At 43.1% G+C, this 15,621-nt stretch overlaps 1 protein-coding gene across 1 annotated transcript in view; it reads left to right on the top strand.

The window, feature by feature from the left end:
* LOC120059155 (F-actin-monooxygenase mical1-like) overlaps window positions 1-15,621 on the top strand; it is a 51,090-nt gene that overhangs the window by 5,790 nt on the left and 29,679 nt on the right. Inside the window, exons 3-9 of the mRNA XM_039007991.1 lie at window positions 9,833-10,143; window positions 10,417-10,624; window positions 10,881-10,988; window positions 11,169-11,264; window positions 11,480-11,635; window positions 12,154-12,254; window positions 14,379-14,636. Coding sequence (XP_038863919.1) covers window positions 9,886-10,143; window positions 10,417-10,624; window positions 10,881-10,988; window positions 11,169-11,264; window positions 11,480-11,635; window positions 12,154-12,254; window positions 14,379-14,636 — 1,185 coding nt within the window. The 5' untranslated portion in view covers window positions 9,833-9,885. The remainder of the gene's footprint in view (window positions 1-9,832; window positions 10,144-10,416; window positions 10,625-10,880; window positions 10,989-11,168; window positions 11,265-11,479; window positions 11,636-12,153; window positions 12,255-14,378; window positions 14,637-15,621) is intronic.

Below are 15,621 nucleotides of genomic sequence, written 5' to 3'. Positions count from 1 at the left end.
TATTGACCAAATACTTATTTTCCAATTTTTAATTTGAAAATAGATTCATTAAACATCCTACAATGTGATTTTCTGGATTTCTTTTTCTCATTTTGTCTGTTATAGTTGAAGTGTACCTATGATGAACATTACAGGCCTCTCTCATCTTTTTAAGTGGGAGAACTTGCACAATTGGTGGCTGACTAAATACTTTTTTGCCCCACTGTATATATATATACACTGCTCAAAAAAATAAAGGGAACACTAAAATAACACATCCTAGATCTGAATGAATGAAATATTCTTATTAAATACTTTTTTATTTACATAGTTGAATGTGCTGACAACAAAATCACACAAAAATGATCAATGTAAATCAAATTTATCAACCCATGGAGGTCTGGATTTGGAGTCACACTCAAAATTAAAGTAGAAAACCACACTACAGGCTGATCCAACTTTGATGTAATGTCCTTAAAACAAGTCAAAATGAGGCTCAGTAGTGTGTGTGGCCTCCACGTGCCTGTATGACCTCCCTACAACGCCTGGGCATGCTCCTGATGAGGTGGCGGATGGTCTCCTGAGGGATCTCCTCCCAGACCTGGACTAAAGCATCCGCCAACTCCTGGACAGTCTGTGGTGCAACGTGGCGTTGGTGGATGGAGCGAGACATGATGTCCCAGATGTGCTCAATTGGATTCAGGTCTGGGGAATGGGCGGGCCAGTCCATAGCATCAATGTCTTCCTCTTGCAGGAACTGCTGACACACTCCAGCCACATGAGGTCTAGCATTGTTTTGCATTAGGAGGAACCCAGGGCCAACCGCACCAGCATATGGTCTCACAAGGGGTCTGAGGATCTCATCTCGGTACCTAATGGCAGTCAGGCTACCTCTGGCGAGCACATGGAGGGCTGTGCGGCCCCCCAAAGAAATGCCACCCACACCATGACTGACCCACCGCCAAACCGGTCATGCTGGAGGATGTTGCAGGCAGCAGAACGTTCTCCACGGCGTCTCCAGACTCTGTCACGTCTGTCACATGTGCTCATGTGCTCAGTGTGAACCTGCTTTCATCTGTGAAGAGCACAGGGTGCCAGTGGCGAATTTGCCAATCTTGGTGTTCTCTGGCAAATGCCAAACGTCCTGCACGGTGTTGGGCTGTAAGCACAACCCCCACCTGTGGACGTCGGGCCCTCACACCACCCTCATGGAGTCTGTTTCTGACCGTTTGAGCAGACACATGCACATTTGTGGCCTGCTGGAGGTCATTTTGCAGGGCTCTGGCAGTGCTCCAACTGCTCCTCCTTGCACAAAGGCGGAGGTAGCGGTCCTGCTGCTGGGTTGTTGCCCTCCTACGGCCTTCTCCACGTCTCCTGATGTACTGGCCTGTCTCCTGGTAGCGCCTCCATGCTCTGGACACTACGCTGACAGACACAGCAAACCTTCTTGCCACAGCTCGCATTGATGTGCCATCCTGGATGAGCTGCACTACCTGAGCCACTTGTGTGGGTTGTAGACTCCGTCTCATGCTACCACTAGAGTGAAAGCACCGCCAGCATTCAAAAGTGACCAAAACATCAGCCGGGAAGCATAGGAACTGAGAAGTGGTCTGTGGTCACCACCTGCAGAACCACTCCTTTATTGGGGGTGTCTTGCTAATTGCCTATAATTTCCACCTTTTGTCTATTCCATTTGCACAACAGCATGTGAAATTTATTGTCAATCAGTGTTGCTTCCTAAGTGGACAGTTTGATTTCACAGAAGTGTGATTGACTTGGAGTTACATTGTGTTGTTTAAGTGTTCCCTTTATTTTTTTGAGCAGTGTATATATATAAAATAAAAAGTAACACACTAACATAACAATAACGAGGCTATATACAGGGGGTACCGGTACCGAGTCAGTGTGCGGGGGTACAGGTTAGTTGAGGTAATTTGTACATGTACAATTGAAAAATGGAAGTTTACATACACTTAGGTTGGAGTCATTAAAACTCGTTTTTCAACCACTCCAAAACATTTCTTGTTAACAAACTATAGTTTTGGCAAGTTGGTTAGGACATCTACTGTGTGCATGACACAAGTATTTTTTCCAACAATTGTTTACAGACACATTATTTCACTTGTAATTCACTGTATCACAATTCCAGTGGGTCAGAAGTTTGCATACACTAAGTTGACTGCTTTTAAACAGCTTGGAAAATTCCAGAAAATTATGTCATGGCTTGAGGAGCTTTTGATAGGCTAATTGACATAATTTGAGTCAATTGGAGGTGTACCTGTGGATGTATTTCAAGACCTACCTTCAAACTCTGTGCCTCTTTGCTTGACATCATGGGAAAATCAAAAGAAATCAGCCAAGACCTCCGAAAACAATTGTAGGCCTCCACAAGTCTGGTTCATCCTTCGGAGCAATTTCCAAACGCCTGAAGGTACCACGTTCCTCTGTACAAATAATAGTACGCAAGCATAAACACCATGAGACCACACAGCCGTCACACCGCTCAGGAAGGAGACGCGTTCTGTTTTCTAGAGATGAACGTACTTTGGTGCGAAAAGTGCAAATCAATCCCACAAAAACAGCAAAGGACCTTGTGAAGATGCTGGAGGAAACGGGTACAAAAGTATCTATATCCACAGTAAAACAAGTCCTATATCGACATAACCTGAACAGCCGCTCAGCAAGGAAGAAGCCACTGCTCCAAAACCGCCATAAAAAAGCCAGACTACGGTTTGCAACTGCACATGGAGACAAAGATCATACTTTTTGGGAGAAATGTCCTCTGGTCTGATGAAACAAAAATAGAACTGTTTGGCCATAATGACCATCCTTATGTTGGGAGGAAAAAGGGGGAGGCTTGCAAGCTGAAGAACACAATCCCAATCGTGAAGCACGGGGGTGGCAGCATCATGTTGTGGGGGTGCTTTGCTGCAGGAGGGACTGGTGCACTTCAAAATAGATGGCATCATGAGGCAGGGAAATGATGTGGATATATTGAAGCAACATCTCAAGACATCAGTCAGGAAGTTAAAGCTTGGTCACAAATGGGTCTTCCAAATGGACAATGACCCCAAGCATACTTCCAAAGTTGTGGCAAAATGGCTTAAGGACAACAAAGTCAAGGTATTGGAGTGGTCATCACAAAGCCCTGACCTCAATCCTATAGATCATTTGTGGGTAGAACTGAAAAAGCGTGTGCGAGCAAAGGAGGTCTACAAACCTGACTCAGTTACACCAGCTCTGTCAGGAGGAATGGGCCAAAATTCACCCAACTTATTGTGGGAAGCTTGTGGAAGGCTACCTGAAACGTTTGACCCAAGTTAAACATTTTAAAGGCAATGCTACCAAATACTAATTGAATGTATGTAAACTTCTGACCCACTGGGAATGTGATGAAATAAATAAATCATTCTCTCTACTATTATTCTGATATTTCACATTCTTAAAATAAAGTGGTGATTATAACTGACCTAAGACAGGGAATTTTTACTTAGATTAAATGTCAGGAATTGTTTAAATGTATTTGGCTAAGGTGTATGTACACTTCTGACTTCAACTGTAGATAATAAACAGTGAGTTGCAGCAGTGTACAAAACAAATGGGGAGGGGAGGATATAATAGTCTGGTGGCCATTTGATGAAGCTGTTAAGGAGCATTTTGGTCCTAGGCTTGGCGCCCCGGTTCCGCTAGCCATGTGGTAGCAGAGAAAACAGTCTATGACTTGGGTGACTGGAGTCTCTGACAATTTTATGGGCTTTCCTCTGACACTGCCTATTATATAGGTCCTGGATGGCAGGAAGCCTGGCCCCAGTGATGTACTGGGCCGTACGCACTACCCTCTGTAGCATCTTAAGGTCAGATGCCGAGCAGTTGCCATACCAGGTGGTGATGCAACCGGTCAGGATGCTCTCGATGGTGCAGCTGTAACTTTTTGAGGATCTGGGGACCCATGCCAAATCTTTTCAGTCTCGTTAGTGATGTGGACACCAAGGAACGTGAAACTCTCAACCCGCACCACTACAGCCCCGTTGATGTTAATGGGGGCCTGTTCGGACCCCCTTTTCCTGTAGTCCACGATCAGCTCATTTGTCTTGCTCACATTGAGGGAGAGGTTGTTGTCCTGGTACCACATTGCCAGTTCTCTGACCTCCCTATAGGCTGTCTCATCATTGTCGGTGATCAGGCCTACCACTGTTGTGTTGTCAGCAAACTTAATGATGGTATTGGAGTTGTGTTTGGTCACACAGTCGTGGGTGAAAATGGAGTACAGGAGGGGACTAAGTACACACCCCTGAGGGGCCCCAGATTTGAGAATCAGCATGGCAGACGTGTTGTTGCCTACCCTTACCACCTGGGGGTGGCCCGTCAGGATGTCCAGGATCCAGTTGCAGAGGGAGTCCCAGGGTCCTTAGTTTAGTGATGAGCTTCGTGGGCACTATGGTGTTGAACGCTGAGCTGTAGTCAATGAACAGCATTCTCAGATACTGTAAGTGTTCCTTTTGTCCAGGTGGGAAAGGGCAGTGTGGAGTGCGATTAGATTGCATCATCTGTGGATCTGTTGGGGCGGTATGCGAATTGGAGTGGGTCTAGGGTATCCGAGAGGATGCTGTTGATGAGAGCCATGACCAGCATTCATAGCACTTCATGGCTACCGGTGTGAGTGCTACGAGGCGGTAATCATTTTGGCAGGTTACCTCCGCTTACCTTAGCTTCCTTGGTTTGCTTCCTTTGATTTAAGTGGCTAGATGTGAAGATCAAGCTTCTTGGTTACAGCAGAGATATTCAATCGCCTCCTGCATCAAGGTACCTGTTGCCTAAATAGTTTTGTGCGTCACCCCCCCCCCCCCCCCCCCCCCCCCAAAAAAAAGATAGCACCTCTTGTGTGCACTTCTGGTAATACTGTATATGGTACAGAAATGGTATGACAGTAGAGGTCGACCGATTATGATTTTTCAATGCCGATACCGATACCGATTATTGGAGGACAAAAAAAGCCGATACCGATTTAATCGGCCGATTTATATAATAAAAACATTTTTTTAATATATATATCATACACACACACACATTTTTGTAATAATGACAATTGCAACAATACTGAATGAACAATGAACACTTTTATTTTAACTTAATATAATACATAAATACACACACGCACACAGCTCTGAAGTGACAATGATACTGAAGAGTCTGCTTAGGAGACAAATACTCTCAACTGTTTGAATAAAAATAGAGTTTAAGTTACCTGTGATGAATGTTGAAAACAAAAACTTTAATTTCTATATGCAGGAAATCCTATTTTAATAATGGGCATGGTAAGAATTGACAACCAAAGTGCGAGTCATAATTCCCATGACACCTTCTAGCAAAATCTGAAAAGCGGTTCCTTCATTTATTCCATAGGATATTTTTAGATTCACTTAAAATAAGGTCTGTGTTTCGTGTAGGCTTACATCACCGTGCCAATTTTATAACTGTGTAGATATCCATAGGACAAGGTACCTCTGATCAATATTGGCTAAATATAAGCGAAGATAAACTTTTTTGTAGAGTGGATTTATGAAAATATGTTGACAAACGTTACCTTATCCTAGTGAGATTTACACGGGTATCAAAACGTCGAGGCGGTTTAAGCCTGCACGAAACACAGACCTTATTTGAAGTAGATCAAGACATTCTCTATGGAAGACATGAACGGTAAAATAACGAAGGAACCCCTTTCAAATTCAGCCGCAAGTTATTACAGGAATTATAACGCGTCGACTATTTCTCTCTAAACCATATACCTTTGACTAATCCGGAAACTATCACCTCCAAAACAAAACGTTTATTCCGTTCCGTATTTTATCTAACGAGTGGCATCCATGAGTCTAAATATTCCTGTTACATTGCACAACCTTCAATGTTGTCATAATTACGTAAAATTCTGGCAAATTAGTTCGCAAAGAGCCAGGCGGCCCAAACTGTTGCATATACCCTGACTCTGCGTGCAATGAACGCAAGAGAAATTACACAATTTCACCTGGTTAATATTGCCTGCTAACCTGGATTTCTTTTAGCTAAATATGCAGGTTTAAAAATATATACTTGTGTATTGATTTTAAGAAAGGCATTGATGTTTATTTTATGGTTAAGTACACATTGGAGCAATGACAGTCATTGATTGATTGTTTTTTATAAGATAAGTTTAATGCTAGCTAGCAACTTACCTTAGCTTACTGCATTCGCTAACAGGCTGGCTCCTCGTGGAGTGCAATGTAATCAGGTGTTAGAGCATTGGACTAGTTAACTGTAAGGTTGCAAGATTGGATCCCCCGAGCTGACAAGGTTAAAAATCTGTCGTTCTGCCTCGTTGAAAATAAGAATGTGTTCTTAACTGACTTGCCTAGTTAAATAAAGATTAAATAAAGGTGTAAAAAAATAAAAAAAATAAATAAATAAATCGGCAAATCTGCCCCCAAAAATACCGATTACCGATTGTTATGAAAACTTGAAATCGGCCCCGATTAATCGGCCATTCCGATTAATCGGTCGACCTCTATATGACAGTATAAAAAAATGGGGATGCCGCCCAACCCTAAACTGCACTGGACTTTGTGCAGACTGGAAGCTGCATACCATGAGGCCGCATTTATTTTAATAAAGGAAATCTGAGGAAAACGCTACCGAAATTCTATCAACACATCTCCTGTGCCACTCGCGCATTGAACACCCTGGATCATTGCTACTCCTTGTCCCGGGTTGGCTCTGAGAATAGTATCGACGTACACTATATATACAAAGTATGCGGACACCCCTTCAAATTAGTGGATTCGGCTATTTCTGCCGCACCCTTTGTTGACAGGTGTATAAAATCGAGCACATAGCCATGCAATCTCCATACGTAAACATTGGCAGTATAAATCCTTGCTGAGCAGCCACACACAAGCCTAAGATTACCATGCGCAATGTCATGTAAATAAAGTATTTCTGTTTTTTATTTGTAATAAATGTGCACATTTTCCCCAAAAAATGTTTTCGCTTTGTCATTATGAGGTATTGTGTGTAGATTGATGAGGAATTGTTTTTCTTGAATACATTTTAGAATAAGGCTGTAACGTAACAAAATGTGGATAAAGTCAAGGGGTCTGAATACTTTCCGAATGCACTGCAAATTTTTCTAAAAAACGTTTTTCACTTTGTTATTATGGGGTATTGTGTGTAGATTGCTGAGGAAAACACATTTTTTTAAATAAATTTTAGAATAAGGCTGTAACATTGTAAAATTGATTAAATCATTTTTGTAATAAGGCCTTAACGAAACAAAATGCAGAAAAAGTCAAGGGGGCTGAATACTTTCCGATTGCACTGTAAATTCTGGACACTGACTGATCATTCTGATGTTTCTCAATTTTTATTTTGGGGATTTATATTACTGCATTGTTGGAGCTAGAAATACACGCATTTCGCTGTACCTGCTACATCTGCAAATATGTGTACGCAACCAATACAATTTGATATGAAAAAGGCTACAGTATAGAGTTAGAGGGAGTTACTGTACAGAGAGGATGAGGATTTTCCACTCAAGGCCTACACACATTAGAGTAGAGCCTGTGATATTACCCTATTCTCTACATCCACAGAATTCACATGGACAATCTCAGTCCATTGAATGAATAGCTCTTGGTTTATGTTTGATTAACAGTAGCCTATATTTCTCTCACAAGCACATCTTTTTACAGCTCTCTGTGGTTTTAAAAAGCCCTTCACCCACTCTGACCAATAGGGTTTGTCTATCTGTCTCAGGTGTGTAGCAGATGATGCTGAATGTCATGTCACAACCAGGAAGTTATAGTATGTGTAAATGTTATCTCATTGACATGTCAATGTTTTTCCAGTATGTGATACTAAGGAAGAGCTTTTCAAATCTCTTGACATCACTCTGTTCAGAGCAAATGTGATTTATTTCTAACCAGTTGTTTAAATAGGGCGGATAGCTTCTGTATAGTGTGTGTGTGTGTGTGTGTGTGTGTGTGTGTGTGTGTGTGTGTGTGTGTGTGTGTGTGTGTGTGTGTGTGTGTGTGTGTGTGTGTGTGTGTGTGTGTGGCCAGTGAGGCTGAGTTTATCACACATCTGATCAGTGTGATGTGGCTAACCACTTTTGTCTCTGTTCCCTCTGGCAGATACAAAAGTGGTTGGACCACAGATACAGGAAGTGTTTATTTTAGAGTAGTATCCTCACAATTGAGAGAGAACACTTGGCCTGAGACTGATTGGCACATGTCCTCCATTGTACTGTATATTTGTCCTCAAAGTGAATGTTGTGTTTTGTTCGTACAGTGAAGTGGACAGGCAAAACATCTAGAGTTTCTAAATAAAATCAATTTGTCACATACACATGGTTAGCAGATGTTACTGCGAGTGTTACGAAATGCTTTTGCTTCTAGTTCCGACAGTGCAGTAATATCTAACAATAATATCTAACAAGTAATCTAACAATTCCCCAACAACTACCTAATACACACAAATCTAAAGGGTGAATGAGAATATGTACATGTAAGTATATAGATGAGTGATGGCGAAGGTGCAATAGATGGTATAAAATCCAGCATATACATGTGATATGAGTAATGTAAGATATGTAGACATTATTAAAGTGGCATTACTTAGAGTGCATTGTATAAAGTGACTAGTGATCCATTTATTAAAGTGGCCAGTGATTGGGTCTCAATGTAGGCAGCAGCCTCTCTGAGTTAGTGATTGCTGTTTAGCAATCTGATGTCCTTGAGATATAAGCAGTTTTTCAGTCTCTCGGTCCCAGTTTTGATGCACCTGTACTGACCTCGCCTTCTGATTGGTAGCGGTGTGAACATGCAGTGGCTCAGGTGGTTGATGTCCTTTTTAGCCTTCCTGTGACATGGGGTGCTGTAGGTGTCACAGAGGGCAGGTAGTTTGCGCCCGGTGCAGACCGCACCACCCTCTGGAAAGCCTTGCGGTTGAGGGCGGTGCAGTTGCCGTACCAGGCTGTGATACAGCCCGACAGGATGCTCTCAATTGTGCATCTGTAAAGTTTGTCAGGGTTTTGGGTTACAAGCCAAATTTCTTCAGCCTCCTGATGTTGAAGAGGCGCCATTGCGCCTTCTTCACCACACTGTCTGCGTGGGTGGACCATTTCAGTTTGTCTGTGATGTGTACGGCGAGGAACTTAACTTTACACCTTCTCCACTGCTGTCCCTTCGACGTGGATAGGGGGGTGCTCCCTCTGCTGTTTCCTGAAGTCCACAATCATCTCCTTTGTTTTGTTGACGTTGATTTCTACTTGTGAGGTTCAATCCTGAGCAAACCTGTTTAATGCAATAACAACAAAAAGATCGGGTTCATGTTTTGGATAAAGGGACGTATTTTACTTTCAAATGTCCACTAACCACTATCTTAGTTGTGTGAAATATATTGTCACTAAGTTCAAACACCCATCATGGTATCATTCACAACCTTAGGGAGGTGTCATAAAGACCACAAATGTACTGTACACAGAACACATGTTTGGGGAAGTTAGTGATGATGTGGACTCAGGTGACTTTGAAAACATCTCATTTCAGTGTTATATTTTCAGACAGAGGGAATTGTCACCAGTCGTGTCTGTTATTTAGACCTCAGGAACACCTCCATATATAACCTCAACGGCAATATTGCAGGACTAATCTTTCATTATATTAAGTGAGATAACTGAGCTCAGTTATTTTTTCTTCAGAGGACAACTTTATTACTATAACAAATATAATTTTTATAATATATTTGTATTCACAGAAAAGGAAAGATGACTACAATATATATTGTAGTTTTCTCATGGTGTTGGTATTTGCTTTCTCCACAGTAAACTCCAGAGATTCTGAGCCAAGGCACCGGTGCGCCTCACCATCCACTACCATGGCCAACCAGGACTCTACCAACCCGTCCCATGCCTTGTTTGAGCAGTTCGTCCAAGCCCAGACCTGTAAGGAGGTGCAGCGTATTTTCTCAGAGCTTTGCCACCACCTACAGGTGGACCCCAGGGACTACCAGAGCTTCTACACCAAGCTCAAGGAGAGGCTCAACTACTGGAAGGCCAAGTCCCTCTGGGTCAAGCTGGACAAGCGGGCCCAACACCAAGACTACCAGCAAGGCGAAGTCTGTGCCAAAAACAAGGCGTGTATTTATTTATTCTCATTTAAGAGAAGAAAAGAAATACTCAGGAAGTTCTCTGAAGTAAAATATGTTTGTACAAGGACGGTGGCTATGTAGTGGTTAAGGTTTCTACATCAGTGTTGTGGATCTACTTTGGCAGAGTACCGTCTCTCCTTTTAATACTGTCAAGGTGCATTCATCCCTGCAGAGCTTAGTCTCTCCTTCCTCATTTCTTCCTCCTTTTTTATTTCTCTTCTGTCTCTCCCCATCTCTCTCTCTCTCCCCTCTCCTCAGTGCCTGGTGCTAGGTGCAGGGCCGTGCGGGCTCAGGACAGCCATAGAGCTGGCTCTGCTGGGGGCTCATGTGGTGGTACTAGAGAAGAGAGACTCTTTCTCCCGGAATAACGTGCTGCACCTGTGGCCCTACACCATCTATGACCTGCGTGGGCTGGCTGCCAAGAAGTTCTACGGCAAATTTTGCACGGGAGCTCTGGATCACATCAGTATGTCCACCAGTACCATACGAGATCAACCTGATTTCTTGGTGTCATAATGCCAATCAAATTTCTTTATTTATTACGTATGACTAAATCAAACCAGTCTCTAATCAGTTTGCTATGATGCTATTAAGGTTCTTGAACATAGTGTCTGAGTATGTCTGTATTATCGTACATCAGTCAACTGTTTGAATTGAAGAGGATTGTTTTAATTCCCTGTGTGACAATATCATACATATTTGTACGCGTCTGTATCTTTCAGGCATCCGTCAGCTCCAGCTGATACTGCTGAAAGTGTGTCTTCTCCTGGGGGTGGAGGTTCAAACAGGGGTGGAATTCAAAGGATTTGTGGAGCCCTCAGGAGCCACAGGTACATCTAGACCCGTTCCCCCCATGTATTAAAGGAATAAAATACAAAATATTTCTGTGGTAGTAAAAGCTTGTAGAGCAGTTTTAAATATTTGTCCGGAGTGTCCACTGTGAGTGGAAATATACCTTAACTCTTTGCTCTTCCTGTCTCTCTCCCTCTGTCGTTGTATGTCTCCATCAGGCTGGATGGCAAAGCTGTTTCCTGACAATCACTCTGCTGGGAAGTTCCAGTTTGATGTCTTCATATCTGCAGGAGGAGGAAGCTTTGTCCCGTATGGTGAGGAGAGAGGACACACTCACACTGTCCTCCTACCGAACCGACTGTACACACTTTAGACCAGTATGTTATCATATGACTTCATCCCTGATGGTGAGGAGAGAGGACACACTCTACTGTAGCTCCGATAGAACAGATGTATTCAACCGAAACACTCAATTATATGAACCTGATTTCAGGCTGCATGTGCTTCTGTCCTTGTCCCCACTCCCCAGGCTTCAAGAGGAAGGAGCTGCGAGGGAAGCTGGCCATTGGCATCACGTGTAACTTCATCAACCGTCACACTGCAGCCGAGGCCCAGGTGGCAGAGATCAGCGGTGTGGCACGTATCTACAACCAGAAGTTCTTCCAGGACCTGCTCACAGAGACGGGTAGGATTCTATTCTATTCTACGTCCCGGGTTTGGGGCTACGAGTGCCAACACTTCTACTGGTGGTTGCTATGGTGTCAGCGACTGGGGATCGGAATAAAGAATAACATACAGGCTGGGTGGGCATGGTGACAGAGAAGGAGTGACAGTGCTGTCTTTTAATTGCTGTCCCTCTTCCTCTTTTTGTCAATTTCCTGTGTTCCATTGCTGTTTCACTTGTCCTGTCATTGTCTTGTAACTAGTTTATTTCACTCATTCAGTCCCTCTTTATCCTCCTCTCAATCACTCTCTCTCTGTGTCTGCTCTGTGTGTGTGTCTCTCTTCTCTTTCTCTCTCTCTCTTTCTTTCTCTCTTTCTCTCTCGTTATCTCTTTCTCTCTCTTACTCTCTCTTTCTCTCTCTTACTCTCTCTTTCTCTCTCTTTCTCTCTCTCTCTCTCTCTCTTTCTGTCTCTCTGTCTCTCTGTCTTTCTCTCTCTGTGTCTTTCTCTCTGTGTGTGTGTCTCTCTCTCTCCCTCCAGGTATTGATCTGGAGAACATAGTCTACTATAAAGACGACACCCACTACTTTGTCATGACTGCCAAGAAGAAGAGCCTGTTAAAGATGGGGGTCATTAAACAGGTGAGGAAAATGCATCCATTAGTACCAGCAGCAGCACCTCCATACTAGGCCTCTAGAGGTCAGATAGCTAGCAACAATGACAAGAATCTGCCATGTGGGGAATCATAGGTGGCTCATATCTTGTTATTGATACCGTGTCTTGTTTTGACTGATGTCACATCTATGCTAATATGGCTAGAATTCGCTAGCTAGCTAACCAACAACTATAACGATGTATTTGAGAGACAACAAATACTCATTGTGCAAATGTATTTTAGACTAAATATAGTTTACATGTTGTCAACAGTCTAAGCCAGCTCCGTCTGTTTTGCCCCATAGTTGCTCATGTCGGTTTTATTACTAAACCACCAACCCATCTATTTCTCTAGTCTATTATCCATCTCTGGCTCCTCTGACCTTTGGTTCCCAATATAGTCCTCCCCAGACAGGCTGGGGGCCTTTCCTGCTGTAAGGGATTAGATGCTAATAAACACTTGTAATGGAATGGATGTCTGTGCAGCACAGGGTCAGCACTGGGTCTCCCCAGCCATGCTACTGTATACCTGCTCACTCCCTCTTCTCACACTACAAGTCTGGAGGGACTAAGCTAGATCATCTTGTTTTGTCTTCAATGATTAGAGCTCAAACTGACTTTCCCCAAAAAAATATATATATTTCCTCTGTGTCCTCTTGTTCTGCTCAATAACTGTTTAGTAATCATTCTATATACAGTATTTGTGCATGATTATGTTTTTATTTTTTATTTTTTAGTTCTTGTCACTGTTCCATTTTGTTTAAAAAAAGCATATTGACATACCAGTAGAGTATTCTATTTTTTCCAATTGATTCACTGTGTATGCTAATTTCTTTATGTGGAGCATATAATGCTTGGCTAGACTACGTGGAAGGATTATACCCAATGTTTTCACATAAAGCAGCATCTAGATTCTAGTCAGTGATAGACATCTCTCAGATGTGTGCCACCACCACCCCAGTGCTTGAATTAGGCCTGTCTGTTTCAGTTGTACAGAGTACCAGCTCCTCCAATTTTATTCTGCTTGAGTACTGGCACTTCTTATAGATTATTTGCTAGTAACAACACCAGTACTGTAAAAATGTAAATGAGTACCAGCCCCTAAAATAAGTACTGGGTGGCAGGTAGCCTAGTGGTTAGAGCGTTGGGCCAGTAAACAAAAGGTTGCTGAATCGAAATCCCTAAGCTGACAAAGTAAAAATCTGTCGTTCTGCCCCTGAACAAGGCAGTTAACCCACTGTTCCCCGGGCCTTGTGGATGTCGATTTTAAGGCAGCCCTCCACACCTCTCTGATTCAGAGGGTTAAATGCAGAAGACACATTTCAGTTGAAGGCATTCAGTTGTACAACTGACTAGGTATCCCCATTTTATTCCACTTCAAGCACTGACCACTTCCAATATGTCCCCTATAGAGATGTATTCATTTACGATTTCTATTCTATTTGATGATATGTTGTTCAGTGGTGTAAGAAATACTTTAAAGTACTACTTAAGTCGTTTTTTGGTGGTATCTGTACTTTACTTTACTATTAATATTTTTGACAACTTGTACTTTTACTTCACTACATTCCTATAGAAAAGTATGTACTTTTTACTCCATACATTTTCCCTGACACCCAAAAGTACTTGTTACATTTTGAATGCTTAGTAGGAGAGAACATGGTCCAATTCACACACTTATCAAGAGGACATCCCTGGTCATCCCCACTGCCTCTGATGTGGCGGACTCCGTAACACAAATGCTTTGTTTGTAAGCAATGTCTAAGTGTTGGAGTGTCCCCCTGGCTATCAGTAAATGTAAAGAAAACGCAAACATTGTGCCTACTGGTTTGCTTAATATAAGTAATTAGAAATGATTCATACTTTTACTTTTGATACTTAAGTATATTTTAAACCAAACATTTTTAGACTTTTACTCAAGTAGTATTTTACTGGGTGACGTTCACTTTTACTTTAGTCATTTTCTATTAAGGTATCTTTTACTTTTACTCAAGTATGACAATTGGGTACTTTTTCCACTACTGATGTTGTTCCCTCTGTGACCACCATAGATATAAAACAGTTATATATCTCTTTGGTGACCACCTCCAATATGTTCCCTCTGCCTCCAGGACTTTAGTGATGCCGATAAGCTTCTGGCCCAGGTAAATGTGGACCAGGAGGCCTTGTTGCGTTACGCCTACGATGCTGCCCAGTTCTCCACGGGCCACTGCCTGCCCGACATGCAGTTTGCCCAGAACCACGCGGGCCAGCCTGACGTGGCCATGTTCGACTTCACCTGCATGCACCGAGCTGAGAACGCCTCTCTGGTCAGGGAGAGAAAGGGCAAGAAACTACTCATGGGCCTGGTGGGAGACTGCCTGGTAGAGGTGAGAGGTCATGTCAGTGTGTTGTAGGACTTGATTCACTTATGCGTACACATGCTCCGGCACAGACATGGACGTGTGTGTGTGTGTGTGTGTGTGTGTGTGTGTGTGTGTGTGTGTGCGTGTGTGTGTGTGTGCGTGTGTGCGTGCGTGCGTGCGTGCGTGCGTGCGTGCGTGCGTGCGTGCGTGCGTGCGTGCGTGCGTGCGTGCGTGCGTGCGTGCGTGCGTGCGTGCGTGCGTGCGTGCGTGCGTGCGTGCGTGCGTGCGTGCGTGCGTGCGTGCGTGCGTGCGTGCGTGCGTGCGTGCGTGCGTGCGTGCGTGCGTGCGTGCATACAGTTGAGGTCGGAAGTTTACATGCACCTTAGCCAAATACATTTAAACCCAGTTTTTCACAATTCTTGACATTTAATCCTAGTAAAAATTCCCTGTCTTAGGTCAGTTAGGATCACTACTTTATTTTAAGAATGGGAAATGTCAGAATAATAGTACAGAGAACGATTTATTTAAGCTTCCCAGTGGGTCAGAAGTTTAAATACACTCAATTAGTATTTGGTATTATTGCCTTTCAATTGTTTAACTTGGGTCAAACATTTCAGGTAGCCTTCCACAAGCTTCCCACAATAAGTTGGGTGAATTTTGGCCCCTTCCTCCTGACAGAGCTGGTGTAACTGAGTCAGGTTTGTAGGCCATGCTTTTTCAGTTCTGCCCATACATTTTCTATGGGATTGAGGTCAGGGCTTTGTGATGGCCAGTCCAATACCTTGACTTTGTTGTCCTTAAGCCATTTTGCCACAACTTTGGAAGTATGCTTGGGGTCATTGTCCATTTGGAAGACCCATTTGCGACCAAGCTTTAACTTCCTGACTGATGTCTTGAGATGTTGCTTCAATATATCCACATAATTTTTCTGCCTCATGATGCCATCTATTTTGTGAAGTGCACCAGTCCCTCCTGCAGCAAAGAACCCCCACAACATGATGCTGCCACC

Source organism: Salvelinus namaycush, chromosome 14, assembly GCF_016432855.1.
Source record: "Salvelinus namaycush isolate Seneca chromosome 14, SaNama_1.0, whole genome shotgun sequence".
Lineage (NCBI taxonomy): Eukaryota > Metazoa > Chordata > Actinopteri > Salmoniformes > Salmonidae > Salvelinus > Salvelinus namaycush.
The sequence above is the reverse complement of the archived record's forward strand: the minus strand, read 5'-3'. Positions and strand labels throughout refer to the sequence as shown.